General features: G+C 30.6%; 1 protein-coding gene across 1 annotated transcript; it reads right to left on the reverse strand.

Annotated features, from left to right (window-relative positions):
- Window positions 1–1787: 1787 nt before the first annotated feature.
- Window positions 1788–21802, reverse strand: LOC139488354 (cytoplasmic phosphatidylinositol transfer protein 1-like). Its single transcript, XM_071273888.1, has 10 exons — window positions 21631–21802; window positions 18374–18522; window positions 16917–17005; window positions 16378–16385; window positions 15336–15407; window positions 12542–12640; window positions 11286–11345; window positions 8800–8895; window positions 8292–8355; window positions 1788–6409 (listed from the first exon to the last, which is right to left on the reverse strand). The coding sequence occupies exons 1-10, from the start codon at window positions 21676–21678 to the stop codon at window positions 6333–6335; spliced, it is 762 nt and encodes a 253-aa protein (XP_071129989.1). The 5' UTR covers window positions 21679–21802; the 3' UTR covers window positions 1788–6332.
- Window positions 21803–21808: the final 6 nt, after the last annotated feature.

Here is a 21808-nt window from a genome sequence, read left to right on the forward strand (position 1 = left end):
ACACATACACGTTTTGGTCCCAATTTAGCAGAAAGAATTGTATATATATCTATGAAATTTAACCCAGGTATACCTCTTGATAAGAAAAGCTTTATGTGCAGAGCCTCTGGGGTTCTCTACATTAAAAATACCAGATATGAGCCTTCTGTTGGTCTAGAACAACATATTTTGTCATTAACTGTAGTTTCAAATTAGAATATTTATTCATGTTAACCCATCAGCATCACCATAATCAGTATTGTTAGGACATATGGTGTATTTGGATTAACAATATCTGATTATACAATCCAAATGTGAACTTTTAAAAAAATAAACATCTTTTTATCGATAGTTTCATCGTATTTGCATTGCACCAATATTCCTCCATCAAAATTACAAAATAAAAACCCCAAGAAACTACCATAAACTTCCAGATTTATTCAAGCCTAAATATGAAATAAACCAAATGGTTTTTCTTATGATGTACTGCTACACCACTTCCTCAGGTTACAAACACTACTATTTCAGGTAAAGAAGAGTTTGGCTTCAACAAACTGGTATAACCCCCAATACTCTGTATGTGCCAGTCACAAGTCAGGAGCCTCTTTTTGTAGTGTATGTGGTTTGTGCTGTATATCATATGTACATAGATCAAGTAGTTAGTTTTCTCATTTGAATCGTTTTGCATATATCATATATGATGTTGGTGCCTGTTATAGCTGACTACATGTGGTGTGTTTTTGTCATTGTTTAAGTCTGTAAGGCAGCCTATAGTTGTTAATTTCTATCTCATTTGGTCTCATGTTGAGAGTTGTCTCATTGGCAATCATACCACATATACTTATTTTTATATGTAGTCCACAAATCACAGAATTCCCTGAAGCATTTAGAATATAGGAATATGTAAACAAAATGAGTTCAAGGCTTAGAAAAGAAAAACACTTGAATTAGAGCTATAAATACACATCTATTGATAAAAAGACATGACATTTACAAATGTTCTACAAAAATATAAATCTCTGAGAATTAATAATTCTGTAAATTAGAAAAAAATATTATATACAACAAAAATCAACTTAATTCTATGCTTTTAAATTTATATCATTTGTTTATAATATGACTGGAAAACTTGTATAACTTATAAAACTTTAATCTGAATATAATACATACAGGTCTAATATGTATGTTGCTGACTTTGACCTCTAAATGTCATTTGTTTTTTTAGTGTCATTTGTTTGCTCTTCACATTAAAGTACAACCCACATTCATTTAGAAATTTTGTGAACTATTTCTTAATCCTTGAGGAATTAATATTTGTGTTGTTGTTTAAGACAGATTACTTAAAATTAATATGTCATATATTTACATTTTCTAAACAATGAAACATATCTTTTGATATATGATGGCTGCTATAAAGGATTTGATTGTTAGATCTATATGGGCACAATTATTTCATGCAAATTACTATGCATATACCTGCCATCTTTTCAAAATGCCCATGGGGGTTTTGCGTGCAAGATGGCTGTCATAGTCCTTAAAAACCTTCAAGTGGGCTGCAAATACATTTTAATGTTGTTTTTTGGCTTCTTCATACTTTTATAAGCATACAGTCATTGTAAAATTAATTGTTTTGTTTCAATTGTGGACAAAATTTCAATTTGGTAGCCTCCATGGGGGGAAATCCCCCGCAAATAGTGACAGTTGGCAGGTATGCTATGGCATAGCTTTCTACATTTGTATGAGTTTTAAGGGGATACCACTGAATTAAGAAAATTCTGTTGACTACTAGTATTTATAGTTATTTAAAAAAAAATTAAACTTTTAAGTGAAAATGGTTATTTTTATCAATTCTCATTAAAAATATTAAAGTCTTAAGTATAATCAACAAAGAAAGAAATAAAGGGAAATATGATTATAGGACTAAACTTAAAAATATGTAAGACAGTCCAAAAATAGATGTCGGTGCCAGTCTTATTTTGAACAATAGTTTCCAAGAGGAAATTTTTAAAATGAGTTGTGCATATTCTGTCAACATTATTTATCAAATCAAGAAAGCTACACATGTACACAAAGTATTATGAAGTAGTGATTGTCACATTCAATACTAGTATGTATCTGGATTCAAAACTATCCAATTTCTAAAGAAAAGGTATAAATAACAAAAAAAATGCATTTTATGCATTTCAACAATATATTAAGCATGCATGGTTGTACAAGCGTTAATAAATAAAGGAGCCAAAATGAATAAACTTTTCAAAGATTTGCATGATTTGTGGTAGAGGGGTTATAATTAAGGATGGGGTTTGGTCCCAAACTTTAAAAAAAAAATTGAGCATAGTTTGTCCTGGCATTTTCTTTGCTAATAACTGAAGCAATGCTCTTACTGTTGTTTTTATGTCAGATGACAATGCACTGAAATGATTTTTCAAAAGTCCAAAACATAGCTAGTATAGGGTGTGAGTATATGTGATTGATGTGTCATACTTAACGAAAAGTATATGTACTTGATAAATCATTGTTAACAACAATTATGGTTTTGATCTAAAAGGTGACAGACTGTTACATGAGACAATCATGTCATTTACTAAGAATATCATTTAAGTATATAGGGTAATGCATAACATGATATTCAATAAATGCTAAAATCTGGTCTTGTATGCACCTCCATAATACAGACAAATATTCATAGGTGGCAGTGCAGAAGCCCTAAAAAGTATTGCCTTGTATCACAATTAATCCTATATACATTAATGTTATATTTTAGGTATACAGTGTTTTTTTTTCAGAGACAAGTGCCTGTGCCATGTATATCTGCCTTTTATTTAACATTCTTACCTGACAGGGGATCTTTATAATGTCAAAATTTATCCCTAAAAAAAATCTTAATATTGGCCAATATGTTTTATTTCAAACCTGAACAGTTATACCAGAGGGAACAGTTACTATAAGACAAATACCTACTGGTATTGTAAAGTTCAAGCCTTTTAACTTTCATGAACAGAAGTTTGAGATTTATGTTATTTCCATGAAACTATTCAAAAAGCTAATATGTTTATGAAGACAACTATTTTTTCTCTCCTCGTTTTCCTTGATAGATACATTTGACTAATCATTATAAAATAATAGATTTTTTGGCAACTCTCTCTTTAAGTGGATACCGTTTTAAGTCACCTCTATCAAAAGCATAAAATCCTAAAGAAGAGCAGGAAAAATTAGAAGAGGAACAATGCTATTAGCAGACTATTAAGGGAATGTAGGAGTTCTCGTTGTTTTTTTTATTTTGTTTCTTTGTTCATTTATATTCTTGGGCAACAATTTTTATGGATTGAGAGAGAATTGTATTATCATGAATATAAAATTGCATGGTTTTATAAAAATTCTGCAAACAAATTTTTAGGAAATGTTTACCTAGTTCAACACATAAATTCATAATGTACCTTAAATACATATGTGCCAAAAAAATCCAGGAAAATTAGTACCAAATGAATAATAATGAATCTAGAGTATAATAAAAATAAAACACTATCATAAATGATTTAGAATGTATAAATAATAGAAAAAATAAGAAAACTTCTGAGAGTGACATTTAATATACAAACATGAAAGGTTTTAATGATGTAAATAGTTTCTACAAACACAGTTTGTAATCCATTTGAAATTTTGATATAAAAATATGAAGGGAATCTACAGTGCGGTCAGTTGGTTAAAGGGGAGGTAAACAGAAGTTCCCAAGATAAAAGAAATGAAAGAAATAGCAAAAAAATAAATACACATCACAACTTAATAGTTCTCAAAAAATGAGAAAGTTGTTCAAGTTTTCAGAGTTTTTTTTTTAATTTATAGACTTTTGATATTGCTAACAAAAAGTTGCTTCATTTATTTCCAATTGAATTCAATTTGAAAAATGTTCTGACTGAAGCTCAAAATGTATATCAGCACTTATATGACTTTAATACTATTCTTTATTGTATACATGTACATAACCAGTTTACAATAGGAATAAAATGGATAATTTTAATTTCTATATTATAGAAAAAAAATTAAAAAGCAAGATTTCTTATGATACATAAATTTACAAAACAAAACCTAATTGATCTTAGTACATGAGTCCTACACAATGTTTAATCACAGAACAACAATAGACATGAGCAAATGCACTTACTGGAATCACAAGACATTAACAGATAAACAATACAATCACAATGAAACATAAGACTCATCTGTATCTTAGCTACAGTAGAACATATATTATCTGAATATCTTATCTACAGTAGAACAAGACATTGACAGATAAACAATACAATCACAATGAAAACATAACATGCATAAGACTCATCTGTATCTTAGTTACAGTAGAACATATATTTTCTGAATATCTCATAAATCTACAGTAAAACAAAAGAAAACATATTATCTACATCTTTAATATATCTACAGAAGAAGAGTATATACTTTCTGTATCTCATACATGGTTGAATATATATTATCTATATCTTATCTATAGTAGAACAAAGTATCTGTATCTTTTAAATTGACCAATTTTGCCATCAACAACAATGAACATTATAAATGCATACCCACTATCTATTTAAAAAATGGAACATATGTTCTGATAAATTTCAGTGGGCTCCTATTTTCTGAAGACGAAGTTTTTTTTCAGGTTTAAATTCATTTAAAACATCTATTATAACAACTATTGCATATTGCAGTGGGAAGTTTAACACATGTCAGACTTATTGCAGTGGGAAGTATGACACATGTCAAAGACTTATTGCAGTGGGAAGTTTGACACATGTCAGACTTATTGCAGTGGGAAGTATGACACATGTCAAAGACTTATTGCAGTGGGAAGTTTGACACATGTCAAAGACTTATTGCAGAAAAAAATATGAAAAACATTGTGAGGAGTGGAAGTTCATTTGTTTATTTCTTTAAAAAAAAAACACCACTCACAGTGTTCTACCCAAATATTTCATTTAGCATCCTGGTAAACAAGGGAAATTGAAATACCATCAAGTTTCTAAAAATTATAGCATCACATACATACATCCATAACATAATCTATAAGAAAATCTTTTCAGATAGCATCACATTTAAGATTATAGCATCACCTTACCATGATGCTAAAAGGCCCTGGGGAGAACACTGACTCATGCAGCATTTTTAAATCTTCAATAAAGCCAATATGTTAATCAATAACAAATTAAATATCAAATATTAGTTATAAGCTTATAACTGAATTAGTGCTTACAAAAGTAAACATGTTCAACTGTGCTCAACTGTAATCCATTTTGTAATGTCCTTTCTTTTTTGCATTTTCTCAGCAAATACATATAAGCGATATTTAATAACAAGATTCTTATTGGCAAGCCTAACTTTGTGACCAATTTTGTGATACATAGCTAATGACGCTAATATACTCCCTTTTTGCCTCATTCTTTATTTAAACAAATGCAAGTACAAAAGTTTCTCAAGAGCCTGGTATAAAATTGGAGAGCAGTGTCACATCTTTTTGTATCTGATTAACTTCAGCAAATTCAAATAAAAAGCCATTTTAATTTACCAGGACTAGATATTCTTATTGTTATCTCCCCTTTCATCAGAGAATGGATTTCAATATCTTTTTGTAGAATTTCATTGCATAATGCAATTGCACTTCCTATTTAATAATTATAACTTTCATTGTCTCTTTTCTGAAGACCTTCAAATCTACAACAAAGAAGACTGGATTTCCAAGGAAGAAAAAAATTACCAAATTATAGTTTATGATGCCATTTGGCAGAGCCTATAATTTTTTTTTTTATCACAATGGTTTTGGAGGTTTTTCATATGATGCATAGATAGCCATTTAAAATGCGTTGGAGCATGACAATAATCTGTAAGCTTTGCACGGTACATATAGTTTTGTTTTGATTTGAACTAAGGTTTTGAATAATTTTGTGTTTAAATTTCATTGTTTACATGTAAACATGCATGGTCAAAATTTGTATAATAATTGCATTTGTGGTATTATTTCTATGTTAAAGGCTTATAATGAACAAATTTTGGCATTCATTTTGAACTAAGGTTTTGAATAATTTTGTGTTTAAATTTCAGTTTTTACATGTAAACATGCATGGGAAAAATTTGTATAATAATTGCATTTGTGGTATTATTTCTATGTTAAAGGCTTATAATAATGAATTAATTTGGACATTCAGTACTTTTTGTACAAGATAAACCAGTTAAGACAAATAAAAAATTCCTTAATGTTAAAGAATGCTGATACAACATCATAAAACAATATTACACACAAATAGGAATTTGATACTTCCGAGGTCTGTAATTGCATTATAACATACTAAATCTAAGTGTCATTGATTGAGTACTTTAGCATTTGTCTTTTCATTTGTCTCAGTTTCATACTTTCTCAAGTCTTCCATAGACATATCTACAATTTGAAAGAAAAAAAACACATGTATTATATGACATATTACATCAATATATTACATGACACATCATCCCGTCTATTAACACATATTATACAAATATAGCCTTTGTATGAGGTCGATACAAGGATATATTGACCTGAAAGAAGTATTTTCACTTAGGACGAAGTATATACTGTATTGACCTCATACCAAGGTTTTATTTGTTATATTATTAATTTCCGACCATATTTGTATCAAAATCGTCATTTGATTTTGTTGGTATTTTATAAATATCATATTGTCTCCTTGACAATAACAAAATATTATACAATTACTGTCTTTTGATGAGGTAAATATGTAGTTTTATTGACTTTTGAAAAACTGATATTCACTGAGGCCAACGGCCGAAGTGAATATCAGTTTTTCAAAAGTCAATGAAACCACATATTTACCGAAACAAAAGACAGTAATTGTTTTATTCCATATTCCGAGAGAAATGTATGTAATAGCAATTATTTACCAAAACCAATTGTACATCAAACGTTTTCTACCAAAATTATGCACGTAAAAGCACGCGATGTTTTGCGCAGTGAATATCCTTTTTCTGCAGGTGAATATGCTTATTTATTCAAAATCCCATTCATATAGAAAAACCTACTAAAATTTTATCAATATGGAATAATATACAATTACTGTCTTTTGATGAGGTAAATATGCGGTTTTATTGACTTTTGAAAAAATGATATTCACTGAGGCCGATGGCCGAAGTGAATATCAGTTTTTCAAAAGTCAATAAAACCCCATATTTACCGAAACAAAAGACAGTAATTGTTTTATTCCATATTCCGAGAAAAGAAAATGTATTTAATGACAAACATATACAAAAACAAATTTTACACGAAACATTTTACCATAACGTTGCATGTAAAAGCGCGTGACGTTTAGCGCGGTGAATAACACTTTCTCAGGTGAATATGCTTTTTTATTCAAAATTCATTTCTTATAGAGAAACCTACTAAAATAATTCCAATATAGAATAATAGTTGTTATTTCAATTGCTTTTTTTTTTGTATGTTTGTCATCTTATGTATTTGAAGATTTTTTTTGTCAAATAATCGATCACAGATATCATTTGTTTCAAAACGTTTAAGATTGATTAACAATATCCTGAAATTCATTACATGACTTCACAAAGTATATCAGTTTTTAGATATTCTAAAAATAACCGTGCAATATGCTTTTTTGCTATCCGCCGTTTTCTTTCTACCTTCGAAAATATAGTTTAACATGTGACTATCCCTAAACGAATCAAATGGGAGAAGACTTTATAAGTTTGATTAACTTGTGTCTCATCCCTTTTGCACATTTACGCAAATAAAATATGTTTAAACTAAACGAATCAAATTTAGAAATATACGAATAAATAATATATACTTATGTACACTTAGAGGCCTATAATAATTGTTGGTTGCTGAATGTTCAGTTGATAGGCGTATACAAATGATTTTAGAATAGTGTTAAAACATTTTCTACTAATATAAAAAAAAAAATTTTTACTATACAAATGCAGGTATAGATAAATAGTATATTTTTCTTCTGTTCTGAGGAAACGATTATATCATGTATATATTGTAACATCACAGTTCAATTTGGGGTCCATCGTTATGTAGACAAAAATAAATGGTTTTCACTATATGAACCAAGACGATAGCTTGGCACATCTCACTTTTCTCTCTATCTTTAAAGTTTGTAAAAATTTTAATTTTCAATGAAAGAAAATTGTTATTATAACTTGAATATAAATAACTGAATGGCAATTTGGCAAATAAATCAGTTAAAAGGATAACTGGTGGATCTAAAACTCTACAAATTTTATAAGAAATGATGGTAAAGCAATCTTACCTATCCATTCATCAATCCATGCAAATGCCTGCTTGTGTCCAAGTACTAAAATATCCCTTATTGACTGTAAAGAGAATAAAAGACTATTACATGTATATATTCATGTACAAAAATAATGTCACGGTTTCAGTAAGTTTTGATTCTTTTAAAACAGTATGACAAAAATGTATGAAAAGGGCTGTTTGACATAAAATATTTTTTTTCTTCAAATTGATGCACACCATATCTTTCTATTCTAATATATGAACAACATTTATCTCACATTGAAACCAAACATTAAGCATTGGTCCCGATACTTAAAACATCTCCACCTTTTCTCGCAGATCTCTTATTGACAGAATTTCAGAGACAAGGTAATTGTCTGTCTTAAAAACTTTCTTCTATCCAGATAGGTTTTCATGTGCCTTTTCTTCTTAAATTCATGTACAATGCCCACTAAATAGTTTTCTGATGAATTTTCAAATTTTTTACCAACTTATGAATTCATAGTGCAACAAAAGTCTCTTACCCTTTGTCCAAATTGCTCAACTTTTGTTTGCATTCCCCACATTTCAAAATAAACTTTAACAGCTTTATAGGAACACATTATTGGTTTGCTAGTATCCTGTATAAAGACAAACAAGATAATTAATATGATTATGTTCCGGACCATATGAGTATTTGGACCGTAAGCGTATGGTCAGGGTAATCAACACTCTGTTACAGTTTACTTTTAATACTTCTAAACTCTTGATATGGTATGATCGTTCATTAAAAAGACGCTATCATATAGGTAATTTTATTATTATATTCTCATGACAAGAGGCTGTCACAACGACAGCAAACCGGATTTATTAATATTTATTTGTGTCCTGGCAATATCACAAGAACCATTATTGATGAATGGTGAAAGTGAAAATCGTCAATATCAAATTTGACCTCCATTTTGTCATCCGTATCAACATCTTAAAATTTGAAAAGCTTAGATTGAATGGTTCATGAGTAAATGCAACAACGTGAATGGAAACGCCATTTCACAATCTTTCAAGAACCATAACTCCTGAACGGTAAAAGTCAAAATCATCATTATTGAACTTGACCTCTAATTTGCCATCAGTAACAACATATAAAAATTTCAAAAGCTTTGGTTGAATGATTCATGAGAAAATGCACGGACACGACTGGAAACACCATTTTTCAATTTTTCAAGAACCATAACTCCTGAACGGTAAAAGTCAAAATCGTCATTATTGAACTTGACCTCTATTTTGTCATCAGTAACAACATATTAAAATTTGGGAAGCTTTGGTAAAACAGTTCATGTGTAAATGCATGGACACGACTGGAAACACCATTTTTCAATCTTTCAAGAACCTTAACTCCTGAACGGTAAAAGTCAAAATCGTCATTATTGAACTTGACCTCCATTTTGTCATCAGTAACAACATATTAAAATTTGGGAAGCTTAGGTAGAACAGTTCATGCGTAAATGCACAGACACGACTGGAAACTCCATTTTTCAATCTTTCAAGAACCATAACTCCTGAACGGTAAAAGTCAAAATCGCCATTATTGAACTTGACCTTCATTTAGTTGTCAGTAACAACATATTAAAATGTTAAAAGCTTTGGTTGAACGGTTCATGAGTTAATGCACGGACAACATTTGAGTGACGCCCGCCCGCCCGCCCGCCCGACCGACCGCCCGCCCGCCGTACATCCCCAAATCAATAACCGACATTTTTGTCACAAAAATCCGGTTAATAAAATGATTAGCTAAATAAAAATTAGAAGTTTCACACGGTTAATTTTCCTTACTAGTCAAAACTATAATATACACATTTTATACCGATGGTCATTACCGATTTGTTATTACGAGTGAATTGCAATACGTCGACTTAAAAAAATAAATTCCAAAAATTTCTTAATGAACTGTTACACAAGAAGTCACTGGAAAGTAACATAGTTTATTTAAGTTGTCTTGTGAATATGGTGCATTGCAGTCATGCTACAATATTTGAGATCTAGTAAGAGCTTCTTAAAAACACTGTAGACATATCGGAATGGCCCAAGACCTGGGTATCACTGTACGCAGCTACACAAAGGCTAGCTTTTCACTCGCAATCAAAAGGTGTAAATGAAAATGATCGTGCACAACCAAGACTTGCAAATGCAAAAAAGATACTGTGTGAAAGTAAATGTCATCCCAAGCCTACATGAAAGAATGTAGTTAGCGATGAAAACTAGCAATGGCATCAATATTTAATTTTTACGTAGTATTTGAATTATAAAAATAAATACATTGTCATGTTACTATCATGTTTTTTTTAGTTAAAAGTTTTTGTATTGTTGAAACTTTTATGATGTAATTTAAAAAAAATACCTATATGGTCCAAATACTCATATGGTCCGGCCTGTTAATAACCAAACGAGTATTATACGCATATGGTCCGACCATACGGGTACGGTTGGACCATATGAGTATACGCATATGGTCATGACCATACGCGTATGGTCCAAATATTCATATGGTCGGGAACAATTATACATTTATTTATCAATAGAAACATAATAAATACTAAGGAAATTTTTATTTCTCTTTAATCATTTTTGTATTTTACATGCTTATGCCACTTACATTGTCAAAATCTTATTTTTACCTGGTATAGCCAATCTAACTTTTATACAGCTGAATATTATTCTTTTGATGGGTTTTTATGTATTTTTGTTGATCTGAGTTTAGTTCTTCAACATTATCCTTTATTTTTATTTAATATAAAAAAGAAGACGTGGTATGATTGCCAATGAGACAACTCTCCATATGAGACCTAATGACACAGAAATTAGCAACTATAGGTCCTCCTTCAGCCTTCAACAATGAACAAAGCTCATAGCGCAGAGTCAGCTATAAAAGGCCCCAAACTGACAATGCAAAATAATTCAAACCAGAAAACTAATGGCCTTATTCATGTAGAAGTATATCACATATTTCACACTTATTACATAATAACCTTACCCGCCATCCTTTCTGCAATGGTCCTCTGTCTGTTTTTGTTGACTTGAAGGTTTTTAAATCCTTAAAAAAACACAACAACTGTTTTACTGGCAAATTACTCAGTCAAGGATTACTTAAAACTTTACTAAATTTTTCCATAGATACAAAGATTTGGTTTTGAAGTTTGGCTCTTATTCAAACTGAATTGTACATTCAAATTTAAAAGTGACATTATTTACTGAAATTAAGTTACACTCAAGTTAAACTGATCAATCTTTGAAATAATTTATCTTTTGAAACCAGTACACATATCATCAATCAATAAGTCTTTCAAGTACAGATCTGATACACATTTAAAACATTTCTATACCATATTAGTTTTGTTGAAATACAATAAGTGAAATATAACAATATTTTCCCTCCTCAAGCAAATTGTCTGACTTCACACAGCAATGGGTGTTACCATGAAATTGTTGATGATATTGCATCAAAACAAATTGAGAATGTATCTAGAAAGTTCTACAGTTCCATGTATTTTCTATCTTATTTTCACACAAAAGCACACAGTCAATGTAATAAGTTAAAAATATTCAACTCATGATTGAACAACACTGATAATCACCTCGATCTAAGAACACTGATAAAAAACTCATGTGCTACCCTTATTAGAGAATTTATGCTTTCTTTTGTCATTTGTTAAATATTTTTCTATTATATATATATCCAAATTGTTTAATATGGGGACAAAGTCCCCTATTACAGTAGAATATTCAATAAAAAAAATCAAAAAAAAAAATCAGGAAAATTTCCTGAATTTTTCATTATACTAATGAACTCAAAATCGTTCAATTTTTTTTTGTCGCGTTTTTTAATTTCCGGATCTGCGCAGAACACATAACTCTACTTCCTTCTTCCGGTCTTGTTGTCGTGAGACTTTGATTAGTCTAGTAAAATATAGGAACTCAAGGAACACAATACCAATATTTCATTTTTAATCATTCTTTGTCTTTGGTATGAATAAACGTTACCTGATGCATTGCGTTTCTTTGTTTACATTGAACATGACGTCATAACTTAAATAAAGTCACAAGTAAAATCCCTAACAACAGAACCAAAATCGGAAACGTTACGGTATTTCCGTTTCTTTTTGTTAACAAATATTTAAGTTACAAAAAAATTAATTTAAACAAACTTCGTCCCCATTCACAGGTAATGCCTGCCTCATATTAGTTATTCTATAAATATTTGTTGACGTCAGTAAAGTAAATCAATCTTACCTCTTCTTTCTTAAAATTTTTCTCTGGAATGTCTTCTAAAGCTATATCTATATGTTCTACTTCTCTGACTTCTAAATCTTCATCAGATAAACCTACACACTGTAATACAGAAATATACTATATTTTAATGTTGGAATTCATTTCCTGATGACTGTCAATTAAAGAACCTTTCTTGGAAAGCACATACCCCATGTCCCCACATTGTCACTTGTCAAACAAAATGAAACTTGATTCCTACATTCAAAGATTCATAACTCCATTGATATGCACATCTACATATATATTATGTCATCATTAACTACAAAGTTTCATAAAATTCTGAGGTGTGGTTTCAGAGGACAGTCAGGAGTTGTACAATCAATCTGTTGCAAAAGCATTCTTTGGCCAAAATTTAAATTTAAAGGAGCATACTTGAAACTAGAAGCTTCTAAGAGCCTGTGTCGCTCACCTTGGTAAACAAATGTTAAATGAGCATATTAAACAAATTACACAAATGAATTCATGACAAAATTGTGTTTTGGTGATAGTGATGTGTTTGTAGATCTTACTTTACTGAACATTCTTGCTACTTTCAGTTTTCTCTCTCTATAATAAACTTGGCCCTTCTGTTACAGAGGAAAATATTTTGTAAAAATTTACAAAAATTTACCAAATTAATGAAAATTGTAAAAAATTGACTAATATGAGGCAGGCATTACCTGTGAATGGGGACGAAGTCTATGATTTTTTTTTAAAATCAACAATGTTAAAAAGAGAAACGGAAATACCGTAACGTTGCCGATTTTGGTTCTGTTGTTAGGGATTTTAGTTGTGACGATATTTAAGTTATGACGTCATATTCAATGTAAACGAAGAAACACTGTCATCAAGTAACGTTTTTTTTTATAACAAACAATTTTTAAAAATGAATTAGTATTGAGTTCCTTTCTTAGACTGATAAATATACATTTTATTCAAAGTCTCATGCAAACAAGACCGGAAACGGAAGTAGATTTCTGCGCAGATCCAGAAATTCAAAAACGCGACAAAAACAAAATTGAATGATTTCGAGTTCATTAGTACAATGAAAATATCGGGAAAATTTTCTCGATTTTTTTTTTTATTGAATTTTCTACTGTTATTGGGGACTTCGTCCTCATATAAAGGGCAATAACTCCTTAAAGGGTCAACTGACCATTTTGGTCATGTTGAAATATTTGTAGATCTTTCTTTGCTAAGCATTATTGCTGTTTACAGTTTATCTCTATCTATAATAGTATTCAAAATAATAACCAAAAATGGCAAAATTTCTTTAAAAATTACCAATTGGGGGGGCAGCAACTCAACAACCAGTTGTACAATTCATCTGAAAATTTCAGGGCAGATAGATATTGACTTGATAAACAATTTAACTGCGGTCAAATTTGCTCTAAATGCTTTGGTTTCAGAGTTATAAGCCAAAATCTACATTTTACCCCTATGTTCAATTTTTAGCGGTGGCCATCTTGGTTGGTTGGCCGGGTCACCTCACATATTTTTGAAACTAGATACCCTAATAATGGTTTTGGCTAAGTTTTATTTAATTTGGCCCAGTAATTTCAGAGGAGAAGATTTTTGTAGAATATTACAAAAATTTACGAAAAAATTGGTAAAAAATTACTATAAAGGACAATAACTTCTTAAGGGGTCAACTGACCATTTTGGTCATGTTGACTTATTTGTAGATCCTACTTTGTGGAACATTATTGCTGATTACAGTTTATCTCTATCTATAATAGTATTCAAGATAACCAATAACGGCATAATTTCCTTAAAATTACCAATTCAGGGGCAGCAACCCAACAACTGGTTGTCTGATTCATCTCAAAATTTCAGGGCAGATAGATCTTGATTTGATGAACAATTTTAGCCATGTCAGATTTGATCTAAATGCTTTGGTTTCAGAGCTATAAGCCAAAATCTACATTTTACCCCTATGTTCTATTTTTAGCCATGGCGGCCCTCTTAGATGGTTGGCCGGGTCACCGGACACATTTTTTAAACTAGATACCCCAATGATGATTGTGGCCAAGTTTGGTTAAATTTGGCCCAGTAGTTTCAAAGGAGAATATTTTTGTAAAAGTTAACAACAACAGACCACGGACGACGACGGACGATGGGTGCCAAGTGATGAGAAAAGCTCACTTGGCCTTTTGGACCAGGTGAGCTAAAAAGCATTGAATTACGATTTCCCATCCAGTGGCAGATCCAGGGGTGGGGTCCTGAGGATTGAACCCTACATTTTTTGGACGATCAATGCAAATGAATGGGGACACATGGCTAGAACTCCCCTTTTTATCCTGGGATGGGAACCCCACCTTTTGAAAATGGCTGGATAAATGGTGGGGTTTCTTATCTAGAGTAATTTTGATGACAAGAACAGGACTGAATGGGTCAAAAACATTATACACTACATAACTGTGTTGCATAGTTTTGGGGGTATAATTATAACTTGTGTACATAGTGTCACTGTGTACTGTATTGTTTAAAAGTTAGAAAGATTTTGTTTATTGATACTGTAAATTTGTAACAATCGTCATGATAAAATCTATGATTGTCAGCTTGAAGTTTCCTCTTGATTGTTTCAAAACTGAAACCAAAAATTCATATGTATTGTTTTGTTTGGTAGTTTCCTGTATGAAATTATCCTTCATTTTTGTATTGTTTTGTGGCATATGCATTATAAAAAACAATCTTACACCATGCTGCAACTTGCCTTATTTTACAAATGACCTGATTAAATCTTTGCAAATGATGCGTTATATCAAATACTTACATTTTCACTTGATCCATTATTATTTTCGTATCTTGTTTCTATATATACTTTAAATAGTGGTACAAATGAACACTGTAAAGAGAATACATACATAAAATGTACAATGACTACATGACCTTATTAACTGTAAGTGAACAGCTAAGTGAACAGGTGGTAAGGTTATTGTTTGCATACAACATGTTTGAGATTATCATTTGACAAGATTTTGCACTCGAATTTCATGTACAAACTGGTACACATTATTAATTTATCATTCAGCATGAAATTCTCTTTTTTTTTCTCTGCATCTTTAAACTTACAGAACAATCAGATCCACATTATAGGTAGTTGTGTGGTTGTTCTGTGTCATTTATGGCTGTTTTGGCAGATGTTATTCTTTGAAATAATGATTTATTATTGGTATACATTGTAAATTGATGTCATTAAAATACATCTATTTTTAAACATGTGTTTTCGTCATTCATTTTTTAGCCTTGTTTTAACTTGAACAGCCTTATGAGTACTGACAGCAACTTTGAAAACCAGCATTAAAAGAGGCACGAGGATTTGTTATCATTTTGTTTTAATTTTATATAATTACTGAAAAGCTGTTTTTTATATTTAAAAAAATTGAGAATGGAAATGGGGAATGTGTCAAAGAGACAACAACCCGACCATAGAGAAAACAACAGCATAAGGTCACCAACAGGTCATCAATATAGCGAGAAATTCCCGCACCCGGAGGCATCCTTCAGCTGGCCCCTAAACAAATATATACTAATTCAGTGATAATGAACGCCATACTAATTTCCAAATTGTACACAAGAAACTAAAACTAAAATAATACAAGACTAACAAAGGCCAGAGGCTCCTGACTTGGGACAGGCGCAAAAATGTGACGGGGTGTAACATGTTTATGAGATCTCAACCCTCCCCCTATACCTCTAGCCAATGTAGAAAAGTAAACGCATAAAAATACGCACTTTTAAAATTCAGTTCAAGATAAGTCTGAGTCTGATGTCAGAAGATGTAACCAAATAAAATAAACAAAATGCATACTTACTGTGTATTCTGTTGATTGAAAATATGAAAAGGAAAGAAAAACAAACATTATAAAGATACAATCAAAAACAAAATTTGTAATATGATTAGTGGTGTAACTAGGTTCATTTTTTTTTTAGGTTTTCCAATTTTTATATTGTAAGTATTATTTTAAATTTTGTTAAATGTATCATATAATAAAAGAAGATGTGGTATACCACTGCCAATGAGACAACTCCCCACAAGAGACTAAACAACATAGAGATTAAATATCTAACAACTATAGGTTACCGTACTATATACTTTTATAAATCAGAAAACTGACTAGGATTTAAATCTATTTTCAATAGAACTGTGTTGGTATGAAAACAACAACCAGTTTCTATTAGCCATTTTAAAAATACAAAATTATCCAATACAGAATTTTGAATAACCTTTAATTTTCATATATATAGATATTTTTTTACAAACTGTAATCTATTTGAAATAAGCTTCTTACTTCTTTCTTTTCTGACATTCTGTTGTCAGCGAGTATATATTTTATTTTTAGTAAAAACTAACCTGTTTCTGTATAAGGGTAATAATTCCATGCTTTCTCTGTGATGTAGAATATATTTGGGATCATACTTCTTATCCAGCTAGGTAATCGGCTGTAAATAAAGCAAGAAAATGTTATAATACTGATTGATAGATCATGTTGATTGATTGGTGTTAAACTCCCCTTTCAGAACTGATTTGCTATTTCATGGCAGTCAGATCTTAATGGTAGAGGAAGCCTGAGTGCCCAGAGAGAACCATCAATCTGTAGTAGGAACATGAGGAAAATTGACAATTCTAGTTAACATGGTTAATCAAGATTGAAGTCAAGTTCACCTGCCACATGAGAGATTCGAACTGACAACCTCAATGATTACCAGCTGGTGATACAATAGTACAACTTGGCTACAGAGGCCCCTAAAAAAATGCTAGACCGATTGGCTGCCTTTGGCTGTTGTCTGCTCTTTGGTCGGGTTGTTGTCTCTTTCAAACATTCCCCAATTACATTCTCAATTTTATCATAAATAAAGTTGTACTTATAAATTAAATTACATATACTATACATCATGGTTAAAAATTTCATATTTAAATAAATTGTTAATATTTTTCGAATGACATGAATGATGAAACTTTTATTATTCTTAAATTTGCCAGTCTCAATTTCAATCATCAAGCAAAAACCTATTAAAAATGGACCTTAGGTCCCTTCTATGAATTTTTCATGAGTTAAACTACCATTAATATTATTCTTATCATTTCTAAGGCGAAAACTTCTAGAAAATTTCACTGTACTGCTTTGAAGAGAAAATTTCTTATTTACACATATTGCAAATGACAATTTGGTGAAAATATTTGTCAAAACATCACTTATGGTTTATGAGTAACTTCTACATTTCATTTCCGTCTTAATAAATGTAATACATAATGGGAAAGTGACAAGACTTTAAGAAAATATTAGAACAAAATCAAAGTGGGAAGACCTATTCCTAATAATAATAATAATAATAATAATAATAATAATAATAATAATAATAACAAATTTGTTCCTCAGAAAATTGGAAAGTCATGATCACTATAATAACAATCAGAACAAAATCAAAAGGTCTTTCAAAATTTGAAGACTTAATAATAATAACATGAATAATAAAAACAAATTCAAAAGGTCTTTCTTTGAAAAAAGTAGAAAGACCTAACAATAATCACAAAATATCAAAAAATCTTTCCTGACTTTCCATGAAAAAGTGGAAAGCCCTAAAAATTACCTAATAGTCAACCTGCAAAAAAACACAGAAAAAAATAGTACCATCTATAGTCTCTTCTATCAAATTCAAATGTAAGCATGTCACACATCATATACATGATATAGTAGTTTACTCAAATTTGTTCATGTGTATATCTGCTTCACTTGGATTTAGGATGCATTTACACAAAGAGTCACCGTCTCCTAAATATAGCCTCATACAATAACAGATGCTACTTACCTAGACAGATAAACCCTTTTCTCTGTGAATCTTCCCTTCCCATGTTTGGTGTGTTCACATTCTTCATTCTTAACAACTTCTACTCCTTCTCCGTGTTCACTTTGTTCATGACTGTGCTTTGCAATCATATACAGCTGACCAATTTTATACTGCAATTGGTACAAAATTGTGGAGAAAAAAAAATATATCTAATATCACATTTGTACAGGACAAGGCAAGATTCAGGACCAATTTTAATTTAAAGATCTATTTATAGACACATCAGAAGGACGCATAATTATGTAAACTGTGATCATGGTGATGTGACATTTATTATTTTCAAAACATATATATGTGTCCATTGGAAATAAGCCTCACTCGCACAATCACATTTCACATTTAGGGAACTTAACTACGATTTTTTTTATCAAAACCTTCATACTCATAACTTGGCATACATGTATATATATTTAAAACAATTCACATGGTTCATTCACAATGATCTAGATCTTGAGTACTAACTTTCAAGTTGATGGGAGTACAAACTACCTTAAATAAGTTGCTTTGCAGAGTGCAGCTGGATACGACTGCAGACGTCAAACCTTGATCAGCTGCCCAGGGCAAAAATGGACACAATATTCGCGCTTGACATTTGCTTGATACAGGTTTAAATTTGGATTGTAATTAAATATTTGACACATAACAGGTTTCTGACACAGAATAATCATGATAACTGTCAAAGAACTTATAATTAGTTATATGATTTGAATTTATCTTCAATTTTTTGCTATTGTGCAATACACCATGATGTTGCGAATTGACCTCCCCCACCATGCCCACAAACATGACAAAAAAAATGAAAAAAAAAAGAAAAAAAAAATGACCACCCTTTTTTTGTGTGCTTTTGTGCAATACACTATCATGACTATGCTGCTTAGAGTTGACACACCTCCCCCCAAAAAAAAATAAAATAAAAAAATTGACATCACCCGACCATGTCAACCCTTTTATTGCCTTTTTTGAAGAAATTTTCTTTTTAATTTTTGAAATGTTGAGAAAAAATGGAGAACAAATTTCAGATCCATACACAGTTCCACAAGACAATGCAAGATATTAACTGAAAAGTAGAAAAATGCTTATTTAATGTACATATGTATTTGGGCCCCATTATGGCCCTTAATCATGTTAATTCCTAAACTGTTAGAACCATAACCCCCAAAATCAATCCCAAATTTTGTGGTTATAAACCTTGTGTTTAATTTTCATAGATTTCTATATATTTACTTATACTAAAGTCATTGTCCGGAAACCAAATGTCTTTGAACGACGACGATGACGTGATACCAAAATTTTTTGTGGTCGTATAAAAAACCTTAACCCTTTATTTGCTATATAATATATCTATATATTGTAGTATATCAATGTATTTTTAAGTAGGGTAAGGATATCATATTTCAAATCATATATTTATATATATATAATAATTATACATGTGTAACTTTGTCATGTTTGTGTAATATTATACTCTGCATGACATAACATCAATATGAACATAATACTTCTCTTAAATAATATTAAAATGTTGACTACATGTACATGTATGTAGACTTACAATCTCAGATCATGTGAATATTTTTTTGTGAAACAAACATGTAGTAATCAACACATACATGATACATGTACATTTGTATGTCATTTAAATATGTCTATATCATACATAGACTGTATATGACAAAAAATTACTTTTGTCAGATAAATTTGACTGCCAAACATTGAAACAATAGTCTGTACCCATGATACCTATCTTTGATCAGGAAACTGGAATGGCAATTTAGATGACAGTATATGGTATCTATGGCAAAATCTAAACCTTGTTTATAAACACAATGAAAAAATAGAGAAAAACATCCTGGTTATTCATCAGCATCTGCATTGTATATAAGAATATAAATGAAGAAATTCAATAAGTTAAAGTACAAAGACATAAAAAAATCCATTGTTTAGAAAAAAATAAACTTGTAAATGTATCTTCTTCCTTATTACTTTTGTCAAGTCAAACATAGAGATTCAAAACATTTGTTTACAAAAAACAGTCAATTGCTAAATGTCCAGTGTAATGTTTAATTTCTTTCCTTACTCTGAACAATATTTTATGGCAGAGTATACAATTTGTTATGTGTTCATAAACATAGTTGTTGTCATGTATCAAGGCATTTTTGATTACAACCAGATGCTCCGCAGGGTGCAGCTTTATACGACCTCAGAGGTCGAAACCCTGAACAGTTGGGCAAGTATGGACACAGCATTCAAGATTAATACTGTCTGATTTTGGATTGTGGTCAAATTTTTGACATAGTAAAGGTTTCTGACATAAAAATATAAATGTGGTAAAAAACTTTGCAAATCTATTGCTCGTTACTGTCAGTGTGAAATTGAAAATTTCATCTTTAAAACTTTTCAAATATTTGAAATTTGAAGAGAAAAAAATATATGCATATACATTGTATCCCCTTTAAAAATTGTAAACAACCCTACTTGTGGTATTTAACATTGTGGTACAATTTCAGAGCAATAGAAATATCTGTACACAAATTATTATCCTGAAACTAGAAAAATGCTTGTTTTGGGCCCCTTTTAGGCCCCTAATTCCTAAACGGTTGGGGCAATCATTCCCAAAATTAATCCCAGGCTTCCTTTAGTGGTATTGAACCTTCTGAAAAAAATGCATAAAGATCTTTTAACTTAAACTAAAGTTATTGTCTGGAAACCAATGTGTCTTCGGACGACGACGAAGACGCAGAAGACAACACCATACCATATTAGGACAAAAAAAAGATTTGTTTGCGGTCGTATAATAAAATATATTAGATACATGTATTCTAAAACCAAAACTGAGAAATTCAAAGGTCACCAAGTCTATAATAACCATCTGCGTGAAAATCACATTTCTTCCCCCAAAAATTGTTGTCTGCATGTCATTTTGAAAATTATAGCTTTCTATATGACATGGTTATTTGTTTCATTTCTTGGGGTTAAAAAGTGTGGTCATGATGAAAAGTCAAGTCATTATTGTAATTCAAAAGTTTTGCACTTAACTTTTTACTTATTTCCAATAATATATCAATGATACTTATTAATTACTACTACTGTAGATTGACACAAACCTATATTTGAGTTAATTGTTTATAACCCACAGGAGTAGAAGGTATAAAACTGAAAATATAAATAATTTAGAATAAGTTGAGAAAAGCATGATCACTAAAAAAAAGCTTGGTTACCTCTTCAACTGACAATGGCATGCATATTCTATATTCTTTTAAATACATTATGTATTCAGCTGCTTAACATGTCATTGGGATCTAAAACCACTACAGCATTCACAAAATTATGTACTTGCAGGTTGAGCTTCTGTTAATCTTGAAGTAATCCTTTGATTTTCAAGATTATCTTATTTAC

Source organism: Mytilus edulis, chromosome 9 (assembly GCF_963676685.1).
Source record: "Mytilus edulis chromosome 9, xbMytEdul2.2, whole genome shotgun sequence".
NCBI classification, from domain to species: domain Eukaryota; kingdom Metazoa; phylum Mollusca; class Bivalvia; order Mytilida; family Mytilidae; genus Mytilus; species Mytilus edulis.

What these genes read in the sequence shown, in the direction of transcription:
- LOC139488354 (XM_071273888.1), bottom strand. Translation starts at nt 21,678, where the DNA reads ATGTATTTAAAAGAATATAGAATATGCATGCCATTGTCAGTTGAAGAG. An exon ending in ATAATGGATCAAGTGAAAAT is followed by an intron (nt 12,641 to 15,335) that starts GTAAGTATTTGA and finishes TCTGTATTACAG; the next exon opens with TGTGTAGGTTTATCTGATGA. An exon ending in ATGGATTGATGAATGGATAG is followed by an intron (nt 6,410 to 8,291) that starts GTAAGATTGCTT and finishes TTCAAATTGTAG; the next exon opens with ATATGTCTATGGAAGACTTG.